The sequence below is a fragment of the Sarcophilus harrisii genome, chromosome 4, assembly GCF_902635505.1.
Source record: "Sarcophilus harrisii chromosome 4, mSarHar1.11, whole genome shotgun sequence".
Classification (NCBI taxonomy): domain Eukaryota; kingdom Metazoa; phylum Chordata; class Mammalia; order Dasyuromorphia; family Dasyuridae; genus Sarcophilus; species Sarcophilus harrisii.
This window is the reverse complement of record NC_045429.1, coordinates 105,808,143-105,826,574: the sequence shown is the minus strand read 5'-3', so window position 1 is coordinate 105,826,574 and position 18,432 is coordinate 105,808,143. Positions and strand designations below refer to the sequence as shown.

The 18,432-nt window shown below is 35.0% G+C and overlaps 1 protein-coding gene across 3 annotated transcripts in view; it reads right to left on the bottom strand.

Annotated features, from left to right (window-relative positions):
* Positions 1-18,432, bottom strand: part of HHAT (hedgehog acyltransferase) — a 479,576-nt gene that overhangs the window by 121,384 nt on the left and 339,760 nt on the right. For all 3 annotated transcript variants that reach the window (XM_031937309.1, XM_031937308.1, XM_031937310.1), the window contains exon 11: positions 9,356-9,500. In XM_031937309.1, coding sequence (XP_031793169.1) covers positions 9,356-9,500 — 145 coding nt within the window. The remainder of the gene's footprint in view (positions 1-9,355; positions 9,501-18,432) is intronic.

The following is an 18,432-nucleotide window of genomic DNA, read 5'->3' as shown; positions in this document are numbered from 1 at the left end:
AACCACAAAACAAATAAGAAAGAAATTAAAGAAGTAAATAGAATATTAGAAAAATTAGGTATGTTGGATCTTTGGAGAAAATTGAATGGAGATAGAAAGGAATATACTTTCTTCTCAGCAGTTCATGGAACCTATTCAAAAATTGACCATATATTAGGACATAAAGACCTCAAATTAAAATGCAAGAAGCAGAAATAGTAAATGCTTTCTTTTCAGATCATGATGCAATAAAACTACATTCAACAAAAAGTTAGGGGAAATAGACCAAAAGTAATTGGAAACTAAAACAATCCTCATCTTAAAGAATGATTGGTGAAGCAGCAAATTATAGATACAATTAATATTTTCACTAAGATAATGACAATGATGAGACATCATACCAAAATTTGGGGATGCAGCCAAAGCGTATTAAGAGGGAATTTTATATCCTTAGAGGCTTACTTGAATAAAACAGAGAAAGAAAAGATTAATGAATTGGGCTTGCAACTAAAAAAACTAAAAAGACCAAATTAAAACCCCAATCAAATACTAAATTGAAATTCTAAAATTAAAAGGAGAAATTAAAATATTGAAAGTAAAAAAAACTATTGAACTAATTAATAAAACCAAGAGTTGGTTCTATGAAAAGCCAATAAAATAGATAAGCCTTTGGTAAATCTATTAGAAAAAGGGGAGAGGAAAATGAAATTAGTAGTCTTAAAATGAAAAGGGAGAACTTTCCACCAATGAAGAGGAAATTAGAGAAATAATAAGGAGTTATTTTGCCAACTTATGCCAATAAATTTGATAACCTAAGTGAAATGGATGACTACCTCCAAAAATATAGACTTCCAGACTAACAGAGGAGGAAGTAAATTGTTGAATAGTCCCATTTCAGAAAAAGAAAAGAACAGGCAATTAAACAACTCCCTAAGAAAAATCCCCAGGACCAGATGGATTTACATGAATTTTACCAAACATTTAAAGAACAATTGGCCCCAATGCTATATAAATTATTTGATCAAATAGGGAAATGAAGGAGTCCTACCAAATTCCTTCTATGACACAGACATGGTACTGATACCTAAACCAGGTAGGCTGAAACAGAGAAAGAAAATTATGACCAACTCCTAATGAATATTGATGTTAAAATCTAAATAAGATATTAGCAAAAAGACTACAGAAAATCATCTCCAAGATAATACACTCATGATCAAGTAGGATTTATACCAGGAATGAAGGGCTGGTTCAATATTAGGAAAACTATCAATATAATTGGCCATGTTAATAACCAAATTAACAAAACCATATGATCATCTCAATAGATGCAGAAAGCATTTGATAAAAATCCAACATCCATTCCTATAAAACACTTGAGAGTATAGGAATAAATGGACTTTCTAAAATAATCAGCAGCATCTATTTAAAACCATCAGTAAGCATCATATGTAATGGAGACAAACTGCAACCATTCCCAATAAGATCTGGAGGAAACAAGGTTGCCCACTATCACCGCATTATTTAATATTGTATTAGAAACGCAGCTTTAGCAATAAGAGCTGAGAAAGAATTAAAGGAATAAGAATAGGCAATGAGGAAACCAAATTATCATCTTTGCCGATGACATGATGGTATACTTTAGAGAACCCCAGAGATTCTTAAAAAGATTAGAAATAATCCACAACCTTTAGCAAAGTTGCTGGTTATAAAATAAACCACATAAGTCTTCAGCATTCTTATATATCACTAACAAAATCCAACAATCAGAGTTACAAAGAGAAATTCCATTTAAAGTAACACTGATAATATAAAATATTTAGAATCTATCTGCCAAGGGAAAATCAGAAACTTTATGAAAAATTACAGACCACTTTTCACGAAATTAAGTCTGATCTAACCAATTGAAAATATTAAATGCTCTTGGATAGGCGAGCAAATATAATAAAGATGACAATATTACCTAAACTAATCTATTTATTTAGCCATACCAATCAGAGTCCCACAAAACATTTTAATGACCTAGAAAAAAATAACAACAAAGTTCATATGGAAAACAAAAGGTCAAGAATTTCCCAAGGGAATTAATGAAAAAAAAATCAAATGAAGGTGGCTTAGCTGTACCAGATCTAAAATTATATTATAGAGCAGCAGTTACCAAAACCATTTGGTATTGGCTAAGGAATAGATTAGTTGATCAGTGGAATAGGATTAGGTTCAAGGATAAAACAGTCAACAAATATAGCAACCTAGTCTTTGACAAACCCAAAGATCCCAGCTTTGGGATAAGAACTTACGTTTGATAAAAATTGCTGGGAAAATTGGAAACTAATTATGGCAGAAACTAGGCATTGATCCATACGACACCATACACCAAGATAAGGTCAAAATGGGTTCATGACCTCAGGCATAAAGAATGAAATTATTAATAAATTGGAGGAACACAGGATAGTTTACCCTCAGACCTGTGGAAGGGGAAGGTCTTATGACCAAAGAGAACTAGAGATCATCATCCAAAATAGAAAATTTCGATTAGACCAAACTGAAAAGTTTTGTACAAAAAAAACTAATCGACAAGATTAGAAGGGAAGCAATAAACTGGGAAAATATTTTACAGTCAAAGGTTCTGATAAAGGCCTATTTCAAAATATATAGAGAATTAACTCTAATTTATAAAAAATCGCCATTCTCCAATTGAAAATGGTCAAAGGATATGAACAGACAATTTCAGATGAAGAAATTGAAACTATTTCTGGTCATATGAAAAGATGCTCCAAGTCAATTAATCAGAGAAATGCAAATTAAGACAACTCTAAGATATATACACACCTGTCAGATTGGCTAAGATGACAGGAAAAATAATGATGATTGTTGGAGGGGATGCGAGAAAACTGGGACATTGATGCATTGTTGGTGGAGTTGTGAACTAATCCAACCATTTTGGAGAGTAGTTGGAATATGCTCAAAAAGTTATCAAACTGTATACCCTTTGGATTCAGATGTTACTACTGGGATTATATCCCAAAGATTATAAAGAAGGAAAGGGACTTGTATGTAACGAATGTTTGTGGCAGCCCTTTTGTAGTGGCTAAAACTGGAAAACTGAATGGTTGGTCCATCAGTTGAGAATGGCTGAATAAATTGTAGATATGAATATTATGGAATATTACTGTTCTGTAAGAAATGACCAACAGGATGATTTCAGAAAGGCCTGGAGAGACTTCACGAACTGATGCTGGAGTGAAATGAGCAGGACCAGGAGATCATTAATACTTCAACAACAATACTGTATGATGACCAGTTCTGATGGACAGGCCATCCTCAGCAACGAGATCAACCAAATCATTTCCAATGGAGCAGTAATGAACTGAACTAGCTATGCCCAGAAAAGAACTCTGGGAGATGACTAAAACCATTACATTGAATTCCCAATCCCTATATTTATGCACACCTGCATTTTTGATTTCCTTCATCAGTTAATTGTACAATATTTAGAGTCTGATTCTTTTGTACAGCAAAATAACGTTTTGGTCATGTTTACTTATTGTGTATCTAATTTATATTTTAATATATTTAACATCTACTGTTCATCCTACCATCTAGGGGAGGGGGTGGGGGGGTAAGAGGTGAAAAATTAGAACAAGAGTTTTGGCAATTGTTAATGCTGTAAAGTTACCCATGTATATATCCTGTAAATAAAAGGCTATTAAATTAAAAAAAAAAAAAAAAAAAAGTTTGAGAGACAAAAAAAAAAAAAAAAAAAGGATCATAGATTTAGACCCAAAGGGAACCTAAGAGGTCATTAAGTTAAACTCCTAAATTTTGAGATGGGGAAGGAAACTGATTCACAGAAAGTTTAAGTGTTTTTCCTGAAGCTTCACAGGCAATGCATGTATATGGTTAAATATGAGCCCTGGTCTTCCTTATTCTGAGAATGCTAGCTCCTATACCAGCTACAGTAAATGTTTATAAAACACTTTTTTTTGTAGGATATGAGAAGTATAGTTTCATTGGTGAATGAAAATAAATACTACCCCTGTAAGTTATAATTTTAGAGAGCTGCCTGGTGCACCAAGAGGTCTGATCATATGCCCAGTCACACACCAAAGTAGCACTTGAACCCAGCTCTGTCTGATTTGTAGGACAGTTCTCTATCCAGTACATAAATTCCACAGGGACCTTCTCTCTGGAAGGAAATAAGTCTTTCTTTTCCAGTTTTAGGAGTAGATTAAAAATCATTTACAAAAGTAACACCTTCAAACCCCAGGGAGCAATTCTGCCTTTTCCTGGAGAGTGTAGACTTAATTAGATTCAATTCAATAAATACTCATTAGGCTAAGAACTGAAGAAGATAACAAAGTTTAGATAAGACATAGTTCTGCCTACACTCAGTTTCCAATCCTCTACTCTTACATATGAGGAGCCTGAAGCCTGAGAGGTAGCACAAGTCACTAGTTAAAGGCAATTCTGGAACTAAGATCCAGGTCTCTTAATGCTGGTTTTCCTAAAGCACAGCACTCTTTCTACTGTAGCATGCTAACTTTTCTTGTGTATATAGTAGAAAACAGGGGGGAAAGTTTGCATATCTCTGCAAAACCTTACAGAAAAGGAGTCTTTCTGAAACCTCTGTTATCTGCTTCTGCAGCTAAGCTAGAAGCAAAAAAAACCCCTGTGATTAAAATCCTGAACGGAAAGAGAATGCATTCGATAACCCCATGTCATCTCCTTTGGTACATGTGGGATGTAGCTGGGAGCATCTCTCCATATACAGAGCTGGATCTTTAGTGCCCCCACTTTCTTTTTTTCCTGCAAATATCTACCTTTCATTAGAAATGGGATTTGTCGGTCTCCCAAATGGCTTTCCTTTCCAAGGTCTCAGGCAGATCATCTTTTAATCCAATTCTCAGGGCCTTTATTGTGGTGAAATTTTACTAAAATAACCTTTCTAGAATAACAAGCCCAGGGTGAACTGGAAAACACAGACCTGATCTTGACTTGAAAATGAATACTGCAAAATCATAATGATCAAACTTGGCCCCAAAGGAGAAGTGAAAATGTACTTCCCACTCCCACAACCAGCATTTTTGTAGAGGAGGGTAACTATGGGTATAGAATATTACATATGACATCAGACTTCTTTGATACATTGGTTAGTTTTACTGAACTTTTTTCCTCTATTTTTAATTCTTTGTTAGAAGCAATTACTCTGTTGGAAGAAGAGGAGAAATATATCAGGAAATGTAGGTAGTATCAAAACAAAATGTATTAATACAATTTTTAAAAAATCTAAATGCTCTGAATTTAAGACAAAAGAAGAAGGTATCAAGTATTGCTCCTTTTTCTTTTTTTTCTCTTTAAAGTTATAGGATTTTTTTGGCTGTTACATCTTCTGATCAGTGATTTAGGAATTTAGATGGCTTTTGAATATAAGGATGAATTCAATTGAGACTATTTCAAAAATTTCTTAAGTATATACTATGCATAAGGCAAATATTAAATACTAGAAAAAACAAAATAATAACTTTTCTTAAGGGACTTCTATTTCGATAAAGGAAACACGTAAACAGCTAATACAAAATCTATATATATAAAGTAAATAAAAAATTGAATAAATGTAAATGCTAACAGATGAGAGAAGGTTTTTAAAACGATTTTATATAAATTTTATATAAAATTGTTGAGAAAAAGGACTGGAGATACTAAAAGGTAGAAGATTCCCATTATGAGGGAAACTTGTGTAAACACTCAAAAGTAGTAGCTGACATCCAGAATACAGAGAAATGCAAGTAAGCGAGTTTTTTTTTTACTTCTTTTTAAATTTTAATTTTTTGTTTTCCATTCCGGATTCTCTTTCTCCCTCAACCCCACTCCTACCCACTGGAAAGTCAAGAAACAGGATACTTATCATACATATGAAGTCATCTAAAATACAATTCCATACTAGAGAAAAACAGAAGCAAGAAAAATAAAGAAAAAGATCATGCTTCAGTCTGTAGTTGAGGTCCATCAGCTCTCTATCTAGAAGAGGATAGTTTTTATGTCTTGAGACAAGCAGGCTAGTTTGGCTAGAAGATAGAGTATGCACCAAGAGCTGGACATACCATTTCATTTTCCCCACCAATGCAAGTTGGTCATTTCTCTGCAACTCAAAGTCATAGAGAGTTGTCCAAAGCATTGTTCTCTATTCCCTTCTTTCTCTCCCTCCCTTATTCCTCTTTTCCTCTCCTCTTTTGTCCTCTCCTCTACTTTCCCTTCTTTTCCTCCTTCCTTCCTTATTTTCCTTCTTTTCTTCTTTTCTCTCTTTCATCCTTTTATCCTTCCTTTCTCTTTCTCCTCTCACTCAGTTTCTTCCTTCCTCCCCTTCTCCCTCTGTTCATATAGGGAATCAGACCCTTACTTATGGGCCCTCTGTTCAAAGGAATATAAATTTTGATCACTGAAATCTTGCAACATATTTTGGGGTTTATCGGCTAGATTTCTTTTTTTCCCTATTTATTTATATCATTAAAAAAAAAAAGCAATGCATTATACCCAAATCACTCTGGTTTTCACTAATTGGCCAACATTAGACCACAGCCCAACCCTTGCTTGCACATTGTCAGATTTTGATGATTCAGAGTATTGGTAAATAGTTATTGTTTCTGTTTTAGCCAGAAATCCTAAGAAAATTCTCCTCCCAGACTGATATTTTTACTAGGTCAAAGAGACCATATTTTGCCACTTTTTTGCCTTAATCCAAGATTGAGTGTTAACTCAAACTGAAACCTATTGAAGACCTTCACTTAAAAAGACCAAGGCCTGCCACTGCATCTAGAACAATATCCAGTCATCCTAATCTATATCTTGCCACTGGACCCAGATGGCTCCAGTGGAAAGAGTAAGGATGATGACTTTGAACAGCTCTGTTTCACTTAAATCCAATTACTTGCAAGTCACCTTCCTGACTTTTTTGAAATCAAAGGACAAACAATAAAGACAACAAAGCATTGAGAAGTTAGGTGATTTAACCAGGGTCACACAGCCAGTAGTTGAAGACAGCTTTTTCTGCCTTCAAGGTCAATTTTTTATCAACCATGTTATGCTAATTCTTATCTCATAAAACTAGTTTGGTACAACAGGTAAAGCCTTTAAATCCCCAGTAACTGGCACAGAGTTCATGATATAGTGTGTGTTTAATATTGTTTACTAATTGGTTAGTTGATGATTGATTAAACCTTACTTCTAAAGATGTTCACAGAGTTGAGTTTGCTGCACCTGACATCGGATTTTCTTCTCCAGGTTGGAGTACCAGAGACCCCCAGGACAACATTCCATAAGGACACAGTGTCTTGGTCTGTCGACATATCTACTCCTAGACTATTTCTCACTCTCACCTGGTGGCAGGACTGCTGGGATTTTCTAAGTCCTGAGCCTACTTGAAAGACTTTACATCTGGTATTAGAAAGAGAGCATCTGCTGAGCTATGCTTTGATTTTGCTGAGAGGTTGGGGTGGGGTTTGTGGCAGTCAGAATTATTAGTAGTATTTTTATTAGTATTTATTATTATATTAAGTATATTATTATAGTAGTATTTATTATTAGTAGTACAATTACTAGTAACTGAAAAGCCACAGAAGACGATCCTACTGAAATATAAGAAATTGTCCTTCCTATCTAAGGAGTGTCTCTCTTTCAAATTATGCATCCATCCTTTCTGTTCAAGCTTTTTTCAAAAGAACAATGTATGTGTGATAACCAAAAAATCATCCTGCCTATTGTCTCCCACTCACCAAGAGCTAATTAAGGGAATTAGGTGGAGAGATGAAGGTGATACAAGAACTGGTTATCAGAATCTTCTAGCCTAATGCTCCTAATTCCTGCTAAAATCATTGCTGATCCTGCAGTCCTACTGTGTAATTAGTATCTTTCTGGAACATAGCAATGGTCAAAGTACCTCTGACTCTCAGGGATCATGGGGAGGGAAGGAGTAGTAGACCAGGTATGGAGGTTTTTTGCTTGAGCCGACCAAAACCAATAGGCAACAGGCTTTAACACTGGGGAGGGAAGGGTTAAGCAATTAAGAAAGTCAATCTGTTCTCTTAAATATTTGGGAAACTGGGCAAAATAGCACGATGTCTGACTGGTTCTAATTCCCTCAGGGAGCTGGTGTAACTATTAGTCACAGCCTCAGAGAAGAAATCTTGACTATAAATAAATAACAATCAACGAATGACATGATTTTCTCACCAGAACTTCCAGAACTTCTGAGTAGCTACCTCCCTTATGTCAGCACACAGCAGCCCACTTAGCTTAGCTGGAAATGCTGAACTGATTCACTTAATATAGAGTTAACATGAGCCCTAGTCAAACAGACTTTTATTAATTGGAAAAAAGTTAAATTTTTAAAAGAGACTAAAACTTTGGAGCTAGTTAACACTAAATTGAAACCATGTGGCAGACAGAGATGATGATCTTTGAACCTTTATACTGAAAATAGGATCTATGTGACAGCAGTGATTCTAGAGGTCTCCTAGAATCCCAAGAGAATTTTTAAGGAACTATATAGAGCAAAGGTAGAATCACTAGTGTGGGCTGGTCTACCCATACACTGAAGGAACTTGGAATACTTGGAAGAGAAAATGAAATTTAAAAAAGTAATTGCAAGGACAGAAGAAATAGTCTAAAAGCATCTCTGGCTATAAGAATTTGAGATACTATTTGACATTACAGTGATGGGATCATAGATTTATAGCCAGAAATTACCTCAGAAGTCACCTAGAACAACCCTTTTATTTTACAAATGAAGAAACTGAGACTAAGAAAGGCTAAGTGACTTTCCGATGATTATACATTTATAATAGCTACAATAGCTAGCATTTATATAGTACTTTAATGTTAGCATAGTTCTTTACTAATATTTTCTCATATTGTGCTCATGACTTACCTCATGGAGGTAAGGACTATTATTATCTCTCATTCTATGGATGAGGAAACACATTCTAATCACTACATCACCTAAACACTTAGATTAAGTATCTAGGAAGTAGTAAAGCACAGATTTTAGTCCAGCTCCTCTGACTCCAAATCTATTACTTTTCCCATAGGCTGTGCCTCTGCCTTATTAAATGTACAAAAAATAGAATGCTGGATTTGAAGTGAAGAAGACCTGGATTTAAATCCCAAATCTAACTATCCCTGAACAGTCCATGCAGACATGAGTCACTTAATCATACTGAGGCTCCGGCAGAGGGAGGTCCAACCTGACCAAAGAATTTGACATGGGCATCATGATTTGACACTATGGTACTGGTTTAAGATCCCATTTCAGAACCCGGATGTTGGGTTGTTTTAGAAATTTTAGATTGAGTCCTATCCAAAGCTGTGAAGCTGCATGACTTACCTTGTAAGAAGATTCTGTTCCAGTAGATTTTCCCAACTTCATTCCCCCCAAGAAACACCAGGTTAGACAGAATCAGCATCGATGTGGAGGCACCAGCCAGGATGGCATGTAGTCGACGGCGAGCTTGTGGGGACAGATGCTGGGCCTGTCCCAAAACAACCAGGAAATATTTATTATGAAAGCTAAAAGTCACTAAGGCCCAAGAGCACTAGATTTTCAGTGAGCAAAGTTGGGTTGAAATCCTGGCTCTGCAAAGGGCAGTGAACATTGAGCACTGATCTTAGAATCAACAAGAACTGGGTTTGAATTTCATCTCAGATGCTTGCTATCTTTGTGATGTTGGGCAAGAATCTCCATTTCTTCATCTTTGTGGGGATAATATAATAGTGCCTATATGTTATGGGAGCAATTGTGACGATGGAATGAGATCAAGTATATAAAGTGTTTAGTAAATATTAAAGTGTTATATAAATGTCAGTTTTTAAGAAAGTGTTATTATTGACCACATGGCAATTTTTATCAATTCATTTTTACTCCCTGGGCCTCAGTTTCTTATTTGTGAGACTAGATTTCTTAGAATCTCTCTAGTTCTCCATTTTATCATTCTCTATAAACAGATCTTATGTGTGTATTATATATGTATGTGTGTATATACATGTATGTATGTACTGAAATCTTTGTTCTTACATTGCCCGAGTTTCCCTATCTTTCTCCTCTTTCCTGATTCAATCCATATAACAAGGAATTTTTTCAAAGAAAAATAAAAGGGAAAAAAATTCTTTAAAATGAGCCAACATAGTAGAGGGGGGATAATGGAGCCATACACAGTATCCCAAGTCATTGTGAGAGCTGAGTCTGGAGTCAGGAAGACCTGAGTTCAAATCTTAGGCTGACCCTGGACAAATCACTTAATCTATATCTGCCTGAGTTTCCTCAATTCTGAAATGGCATAACAACAGCACCTACTTTCCAAGGTTGTGAAGATTAAATGAACTAAATATGTAAAGCACATCTAGTAGACACTTCATATGATCATAACATAATAATGTCTGTTCTCACTCTCCCCCAAGAATCCTTTCACTTCTGCAGAGGGGGAGAAGGAACTATCTTTTCATATCTCTTCTTTGCAGCTAAACATGTTCTTTATAATTTTACAACATTCAATTTCAATTGTTTTGTGGTGGTCATTCTATTCCTTTATATTGTTGTAACCAACTCCATTTACTACATTCTTCATCACTTCTTATAAATCTTGCCATATTTCACTCTATTTATCACATTTATTTTTTCTTATAGCAAAATAATATTCCATTACCTTTATGTGCTACAATTTATTTAGCCATTCCCTAATTGATGAGTGCCTAATTGTTTATAATTCTTTGCATACCTTTACCCTTAATAAATGTAATCTTTTTGGAATGTCCCTTATTCTCAGGGCAGTCAACCAATTCAAATACATGTTAAAATGCCTGTCTCCACCAATAAGTCTTCCGGAATTAATCTGGGGAGCAGAAATAATGTCTCCAAGTTCACTACCCCATCTTCAAAAGGCATGTATCCTAGCCACATAGAAATTATTGCTTGTTTATTATTTGGTTCAATTTTTCCCACTTTGTTTCTAGCTTCTCTGCATGTTTGTGTCTAATTCCAAACTCTAGGGAACCAAAACTGTTTTAATCAATTATTCTCTACAGTAACTAGCATAGCCCCATGTGATATATGTTAGTTGACTCACTGAGTGAGAATATGGTGCTAATGAAGCTAAAAATTCTATTCTTTATTCTACACTTCATTCTAATCTTAGTCATGTCCTCAGATGTGCAGTACATAGATTCCATGGGGAACAAATAAGAGATTATATATCTCATTCCTACCTTTGGAAATATGGCTCAGAGAATATGTCATATTCACATATAAGAAATTCCATATGGAAGTTTATATACAAGGAGATGTCTTAGTAAATCATTTTTTGTCCTGATTACAAGTAACTCAGTTTGTTGTTACATTGGTATAAATAAATGCAGCAAGGATCTATGGCTTTATCAATATTGGATAATTTTGATGTAGAAACTCTTCATTAACATACTCTGCAACCTGTCTATGGCTTAGAATATAATTCCTAGGCAATTTAACCAAGGTTTCCAATCTCCAAGCTGAGTACTCTATCCACGATAAGCTCATGTATTTTGAAATTTGCAAAGCATTGAACATGTGTTATTTCATGTGAATACTTTAATACCCCATGATGTAGACATCATATTTGTCACAATAGCACAAATTCAGACTAGATTTTGAAGGTACCTTTGAATTCATCTTAGACTAACCCCCTCATTATACAGATGAGCAAACTGAGGTCCAGAGGAGTTGAGTAGTTTTTCCAAGGTCACAGAGGTTGTAAATGGTAAAAACAAATCGTCTGACTCAAATTCCAGCATTTTTCATAGTATTATGATGCCCCTGATGCTGAAATTCCTCTTTCAGAATGAAGAAATGAGGTCTAGAAGTGAGAGAGTATTTTGATAATGGTCATCCAGGTAGTAAATATCAGAGATGAGATTTGAATGCAGATCTTCTTGATTTAAGGAGAAATCTTTATCCACTAGACTAGCCTGTCTACCTTCTTTTACACTGAAGCTCTACTCCAGTGCTTCATCATTAAGAAAACTGAAACAGCATAAATTGGGGCAATCCCATGAACCCAGCAAGGAACTAATGACTGGAATGTAATCTGCTATAAAAGAACTAGTTTAGGTAAGTTTGAAGATTAGCTTTAGGGAAGGTAGAGTTGGGAGTGGGGTACAATGATACAGAAAAAAATCATTCTAAATCTAAGAGGAGTTGTGCTGATAGTATGCATCAGCAAATTTACCAGAATTTGAAGTAATGAAGATATCTTTACTATATTGCACTCTTTCCCCTCCCTTCCTCCTTTTAAATTATTCATTGGGATTCATAAAGAAAGCCAAGCTTTTATTTCTAAGCACCAGCTGTTCTGGTCACAGGTGTCACATGTGTAATCACTAAATATAAACAGAGGCTATTAGGATGCATCTGTGATAGTGTCACTCCACCTGGTCCAGCCAAGATTTAGAATTTCATGTCTAGCATAAGGAATTCATATGGCTCAGGCCCCAAATGCCTCAGGTCCTCATACTTTCTCTAAATACGTCAAACTAACCCAGAGATCTGATGAATAAAGGGAGGGAGAGAGGGAAACATACAATGTAAAGAATTTTGTCTTGCAATAAAGTACAAGCCTATGGTGGACTTCTCAGATGGATAACCATGGGATCAAGGCTCTTCAAAGTCTCTGGTGGAGGTGTCTGATAACCTTTCCTTTTTTTCAGAATCAAAATCTGGATCATAACTGGGGGGACTTTGGAAGATCCTTTTTTAAATTGTAATTTTTTTTCATTTTGATAATACCTTTTTATTTTTCAAAATATATGCAGATAGTTTTCATCATTCACTCTTGCAAACCTTTGTGCTCCATATTTTTCTCCCTCCTGCCTCACTTCCTCTTTCTCCTAGACAGCAAGTAATCCAATATAAATTTAAAATGTACAATTCTTCTAAACGTATTTAGGAAGGTTATCTAATTCAGCTTTCATCACACTAGTAAGAAACAGACTCAGAAGTAGAGTTACTTGTCCAATATCACATAACTAGTAAATGGCCTAGCCAAATACGGAACTCAGGTTGTCTGCCTCCAACTCCAGTGTTTTTTTTCATTAAATCTTTCTCATCTATATTTCATTTGTTACTGGATTGTTCCATTAAAAGATCACAACCCCACCTGATTAGATATATGAATACAGTGTTCTCTAACATTATTCCCAAAGCAACATATCATCTTCTGCCTCTGTCTTTTCATATGCTATTCCCTCTATCTGGAATGTGCTTCTTCATAGCTCTGGCTTTTGGAAATCCAGTGTCCTTCAATGGACAACTTGAGGGATTGCTTTCATGCTTCTTCTGGACTTGCCCTGGACTATCCAAACTTCTTTTTCCACCATTGTCCAACAGTTTTCTTATCCTGAAAGATTCCCTCTATCTCTGCATCCCCTTTCTCTGATTGGCCAATTCATCCCCAAACGTCCATTTGTTCAAAGTTCCCAGGCCAATCAAGTTCATCCCATTCCTCTTCCAGTTCTGATTCTGCCTCTCTGGACTTCTTTTTCTGCCATACCCCATTCAGGTACCTCCAACCCCTTTCAACTTTCTCTTTTGAAAATTTTAAATGTTTTAATAATAACTTTTCATTTTCAAATGCACATTTGTGCAGTATTTATAATTTATTTTATCTGAAGGTTCACAGATTTTCCCCTGCAAAACTCTGTGGTCCAAATTTTTCTCCCTCCCTTCTTCCCACTTCCTCCCCTAGACAGCAAGAAATCCAATATAGTTTAACATGTGCATTTCTTCTAAACATATTAACATATTTATCATTCAGCTTTCTCTTAAACATTATCTTTCTTCATTGCAATGTAACAGGGCAGGTTTTGTCTTTTTGTTGTTGTTGTTTATATTTGCATCACCAGTGCTTAGCACAACACCTGGCCCATAGCTTATAAACATTTGATAAATGTTTCCTGATTTGAATTGCTTCTATAAAAGTCCTTTCCTTCATTTTCTCATTCCTAGTATTACCTTCTACCCCCTAACCCTCCTCACAAAATAGCTTTGTGTTTACTTGGTATATTTTTTAATATTTACTCATCTGAATATTTGTTGTTTTTCTAAGAAAAATGTAAGATTGAGAACTATTTAATTTTTGCCTTTTTACCTTTCCAGTGCCTAACACAATACCTAACACATAATAGGTACTTAATGCTTGTTGAACTGAATTCAATCCAAATAAAAGAATAAGGTTCTTAGAGAAGTTTTCTATTTAACTAATTATTTTGTGCATCATCTGCAGCAAATATTGACAGTTCTGTCGGCTTTCCTTTAAAAAAAAAAGTTTCTGTGCCCTGAATCCACACCACCTGGGTGTGGATGGTGGTGATTAAAAGCTATGTGAAACATCAGAGGTAACCTGCCTAAGGTTATTAATAGCTCCTATTTATGAAGTCACTTAATATTTGCAAAAGTGCTTTATAGCTGATCTTCATAAGCACCTTCTAAAGTAGGTACTATTGTTATCCCCATTTTATAAATGAGACAACTCAAGCTAAAAGAGGTTATCTGACCTGACCAGACTAAGGTTTTCCTAACTTTTGAGTCCAGCCTTCTATCTGGTCTACTACCTAACTAACTCATTTACTGAGGAAAAAAATCAAAATGGAAAATTCTCACAAAAATATTTGAGAAATGATTGTACTTCATAGGACCATAGAATCATAGATCATTACCTGGCAGAGAACTCAGAGGCATTTAATCTAACCCCCTCATTTTATAAATGAGAAAACTGAGGCACAAAAAGTTCCTCAAAAGTCCCACAGATTTTATGTATCTGAGGTGGGAATAAGAGTTCATTATGATTACATGTAAGAAGCAGGATATTACCAGAGTATATGGGGGGCGGGGGGGATTTTACATCAAGTTTCTCTGATAAAGATCTCATTTGTCAAATATAGGGAACTGAATCAAATTTATAAAAATAAATAAGTGCTATTCCCTAGTTGATAAATAGTCAAAGGATATGAAAAGGCAGTTTTTCAGAAGTTATTAAATCATATGGAAAAAATGCTCTAAATCACTACTGATTTGAGAAATACAAAATTAAAACAGCTTTAAGATACCACCTCACACCTACTAGATTGACTCACATGATGGAAAATAATAAATGCTGGAGGCAGTAATGCACTATTGGTAGAGTTGTAAACTAGTCCAACTGCTCTAAAGAACATTTTGTAATTATGCCTAAAGGACTGCGAAATTGTGCATACCTTTTGACTTAGGAATATCACTATTAGTTCTGTATTCCAAAGAGATCAAAAAAGGGGAATGAAATTATTTGTACAAAAATATTTATAGTAGTCCTCTTTGTGGTGGTGAAAAATTGGAAATGGAGATAATGCCCCTCAATTCAGGAAATAGCTAGGGTATGATAGTGATGGAATACTACTGTGCTATAATTTTTTTTTAAAAGAATACAAATAGGAAAATCTGTGAACCTTCAGATAAAATAAATTATAAAGAAGCATGCATGGTTAGTTCCTGCTAACGTCCTCTATGGATGCCCATTGTGGCATGAAAATAACCTTAGATTCTTGATCACTTTGCTTGTAAAACACAGGTTAATAAGTCTGTCAGGAATTGCCAATCTGGAAAGCCTTCAAGTATGTCTCTGAAGAGGAGTTGTCTGGTTCTCATGTGAAAACTAGCCTCAATAAGTCCATGGAGATTCATTACCAGAAAACTGGCCATGGGACGATGACTTGATGTTTGTGTAATTTATACTTGTTCGGTCATGTCTGATTCTATGACCTCATTTTGAGATTTTCTTGGCAAAAATTATGGAGCAGTTTATGATCTTCTTCACCTCATTTTACAATTAAGAGAACTGAGGTATTTAACTGAGGGTTAAGTGACCTGCCCAGGATCACACTGCTAGTAAGTATCTGAGTTTAGATTTGAGCTCAGAAAGATGAGTCTCTCTGATTCCAATACCAGTGCTCTATCCATTGCACCACTTAGCTGCCTGTATACCTAGCCCTTGAAATGAGGTTCTAATCTATCAGTTTACTTTCTACAGTAGTAGGAAGGACTATGTTAGCAAGAACTGTCTGGACTGGAGAGGGAAAAAGAATGAGTTGTCCAAGCTGGGACTGTAATTTTCAGAATAAAGAGTGAAAAGAAACTTGGAGATCTCCAGGCAAGGAAAGACCATTTATGGAGGAAATTCTAAAAGACATCTTAATAGCTTTCAATCTGCACTTGATCTTAAGATGACACATTCTGAGCTGGAAGGGATCCTAGATGTTATCCGATCCCTTCATTTTAAAGGTGAGGAAACGAGTTCAAAAAATGACTTGCCCAAAGTCATACTGGTAGCAAGTGGACGGGATTCAATTCAGGGGTGACCTGATAACCAAGGTTCTATGATTCTGAATCCTTTTGTCAATATTTCCTGAATATATTACTGACAATGGTACATCTCCTTTCAATAATTTCACAGGTAAATGTGCAAAGCTTTTTTTATTAATTGTAATAAAGCAACAGCAACATGGAAAGATAGAAAAAAAGTTGGAATAGGAAGACCTAGGTTCAAATTTCAGCTCTACTATTTATTATCCATGTGACCTCAGACAAATCATTTAACATTTTTGGACAGCAGTTTCCTGCTTTGTAAAAGGATTGGGTAAAACTAGAATGACCTCTAAGGGCATTTGTATATCTAAAATGGTCTTATAAACACGGCAATATGGCTTAAAGTCTCCAAATTCTCTCCTTTTACATGTGGGAAAGAATTCAGTTTGTAAGAGATGATCAAAACCACAACATCCCCTAATCTGTAAGACTGAACAGAGAGCATTCACTTTAATGTTTTTTGGTACTGAAATGAAGAACTGTTAGCCAGTTTTTACCAGTAGCAACTGAGTATGTTGATTTTAAAAAAGAAAAAAAGAACAAGAGTCCTTAAGCCAAAAAGCTTGTAAGGAACGAACAAGACTTAAAATAAAAACCAAGATATGTGCAGCCAATTCTCAGTTATGAATTTTAAAGGGGGACAAAGAATATCATGATAAATAAAATATATAGAAACTCCAAAGACCTCATTTCAACCATTTTAATTTCATCTTCTTTGTGACAAAACTGTATTTGCTAACAAGTATTTTAGAATTTAGAATCTCATCTTTCTACTAATAAAAAGTCCAAGAAAAAAAACAGAAGTCAGATACAAAGAAGGTCTAATCAGTATGACAGAAAAACTATGGTCAAAACTATAACTCAGCAGAGTAACCAGAGCTTTGCCCTAGGCTAATTTTGAAGGCATAGATAAAGTACTTTCACAGTCTATCAGTAACAGAAACAAAAGAACTTATCATTAATTAGTAAAAATTATTGATTAAAATTGAAAAAGCTATGAAATGGAAGATTGGTGTGAATTCCTCCCCTACTCAGCTCCCAACTGAGGAAGGCTTGTACTAATGTCCTATGATCTTTTTCTCATTTCCTTGGGTGGTTTTATTCTCCCTTTATCCCTACACTGAGGGACAAGTAGCATGAGCTACTTGTCTTGGCTGTAGTTTTAGGTAGCTTGCTTAAGGCCCCCAAATACCCTAATTTAAGTTATAACTAAAACCACATACAGCTGTCCTTGACTATACTGGACAGATATATTACAAAAAACTTTTGTAAAGATAATCCATTTTCTTATGAACTCACTTGGTTATGATTAAAAAAAATTCAGATTAGATGTTTTTCATAAGAGAGACTGGCTTTTAATATTTTATCTTGAAGTTTAACTTCCTCTTCAGTTGGACAAGTAATTAATATAAATATTTAAGTGCATCAAGGAAGCTAGTTATATATTCATTTTAAATAAGTTTTATTGATACCTTTTGTTTCACATATGTGTGTATTCACTTGCAATACGTATATGTATGCATGTGTGTATAGATAGATAATTTCTAATACTTGTTCTCAATACCATCTTATTTTACTCCCAGAATTGAATTCTCTCTTGTAACAAAGAAAGAGGGTTAAAAACAAATGAGATAGTGACTGAGTCTGATACTGTATATGACATTCTGCCCCAGTAAACTCACTTTGCCATTTTGGCAAGGAAAGGAAGTAGGTTTCATTATCTTTTCTCTGGACCATTATTGGTTTTTCAATTAAGAGTCAATGTAACATATATTGGACTACCTTGCCATCAAGGGGAGAAGGGAAGGGGAATTTGCAAGGGTCAATATTGAAAAACTACTCATGCATATGTTTTGTAAATAAAAAGCTTTAATTTAAAAAAAAAAAAAAAAAAGAGGGACAGCTAGGTGGCACAGGGTTGAGTATCAAATTCTCTCACTTCCTTCTTTGAGAAAGCAAGCGATTTCATATATGTTATACATATGGAATTTTGCAAAATATTTCCATGTTACTCATGTTGCTAAAGAAAACACAGGCCAAAA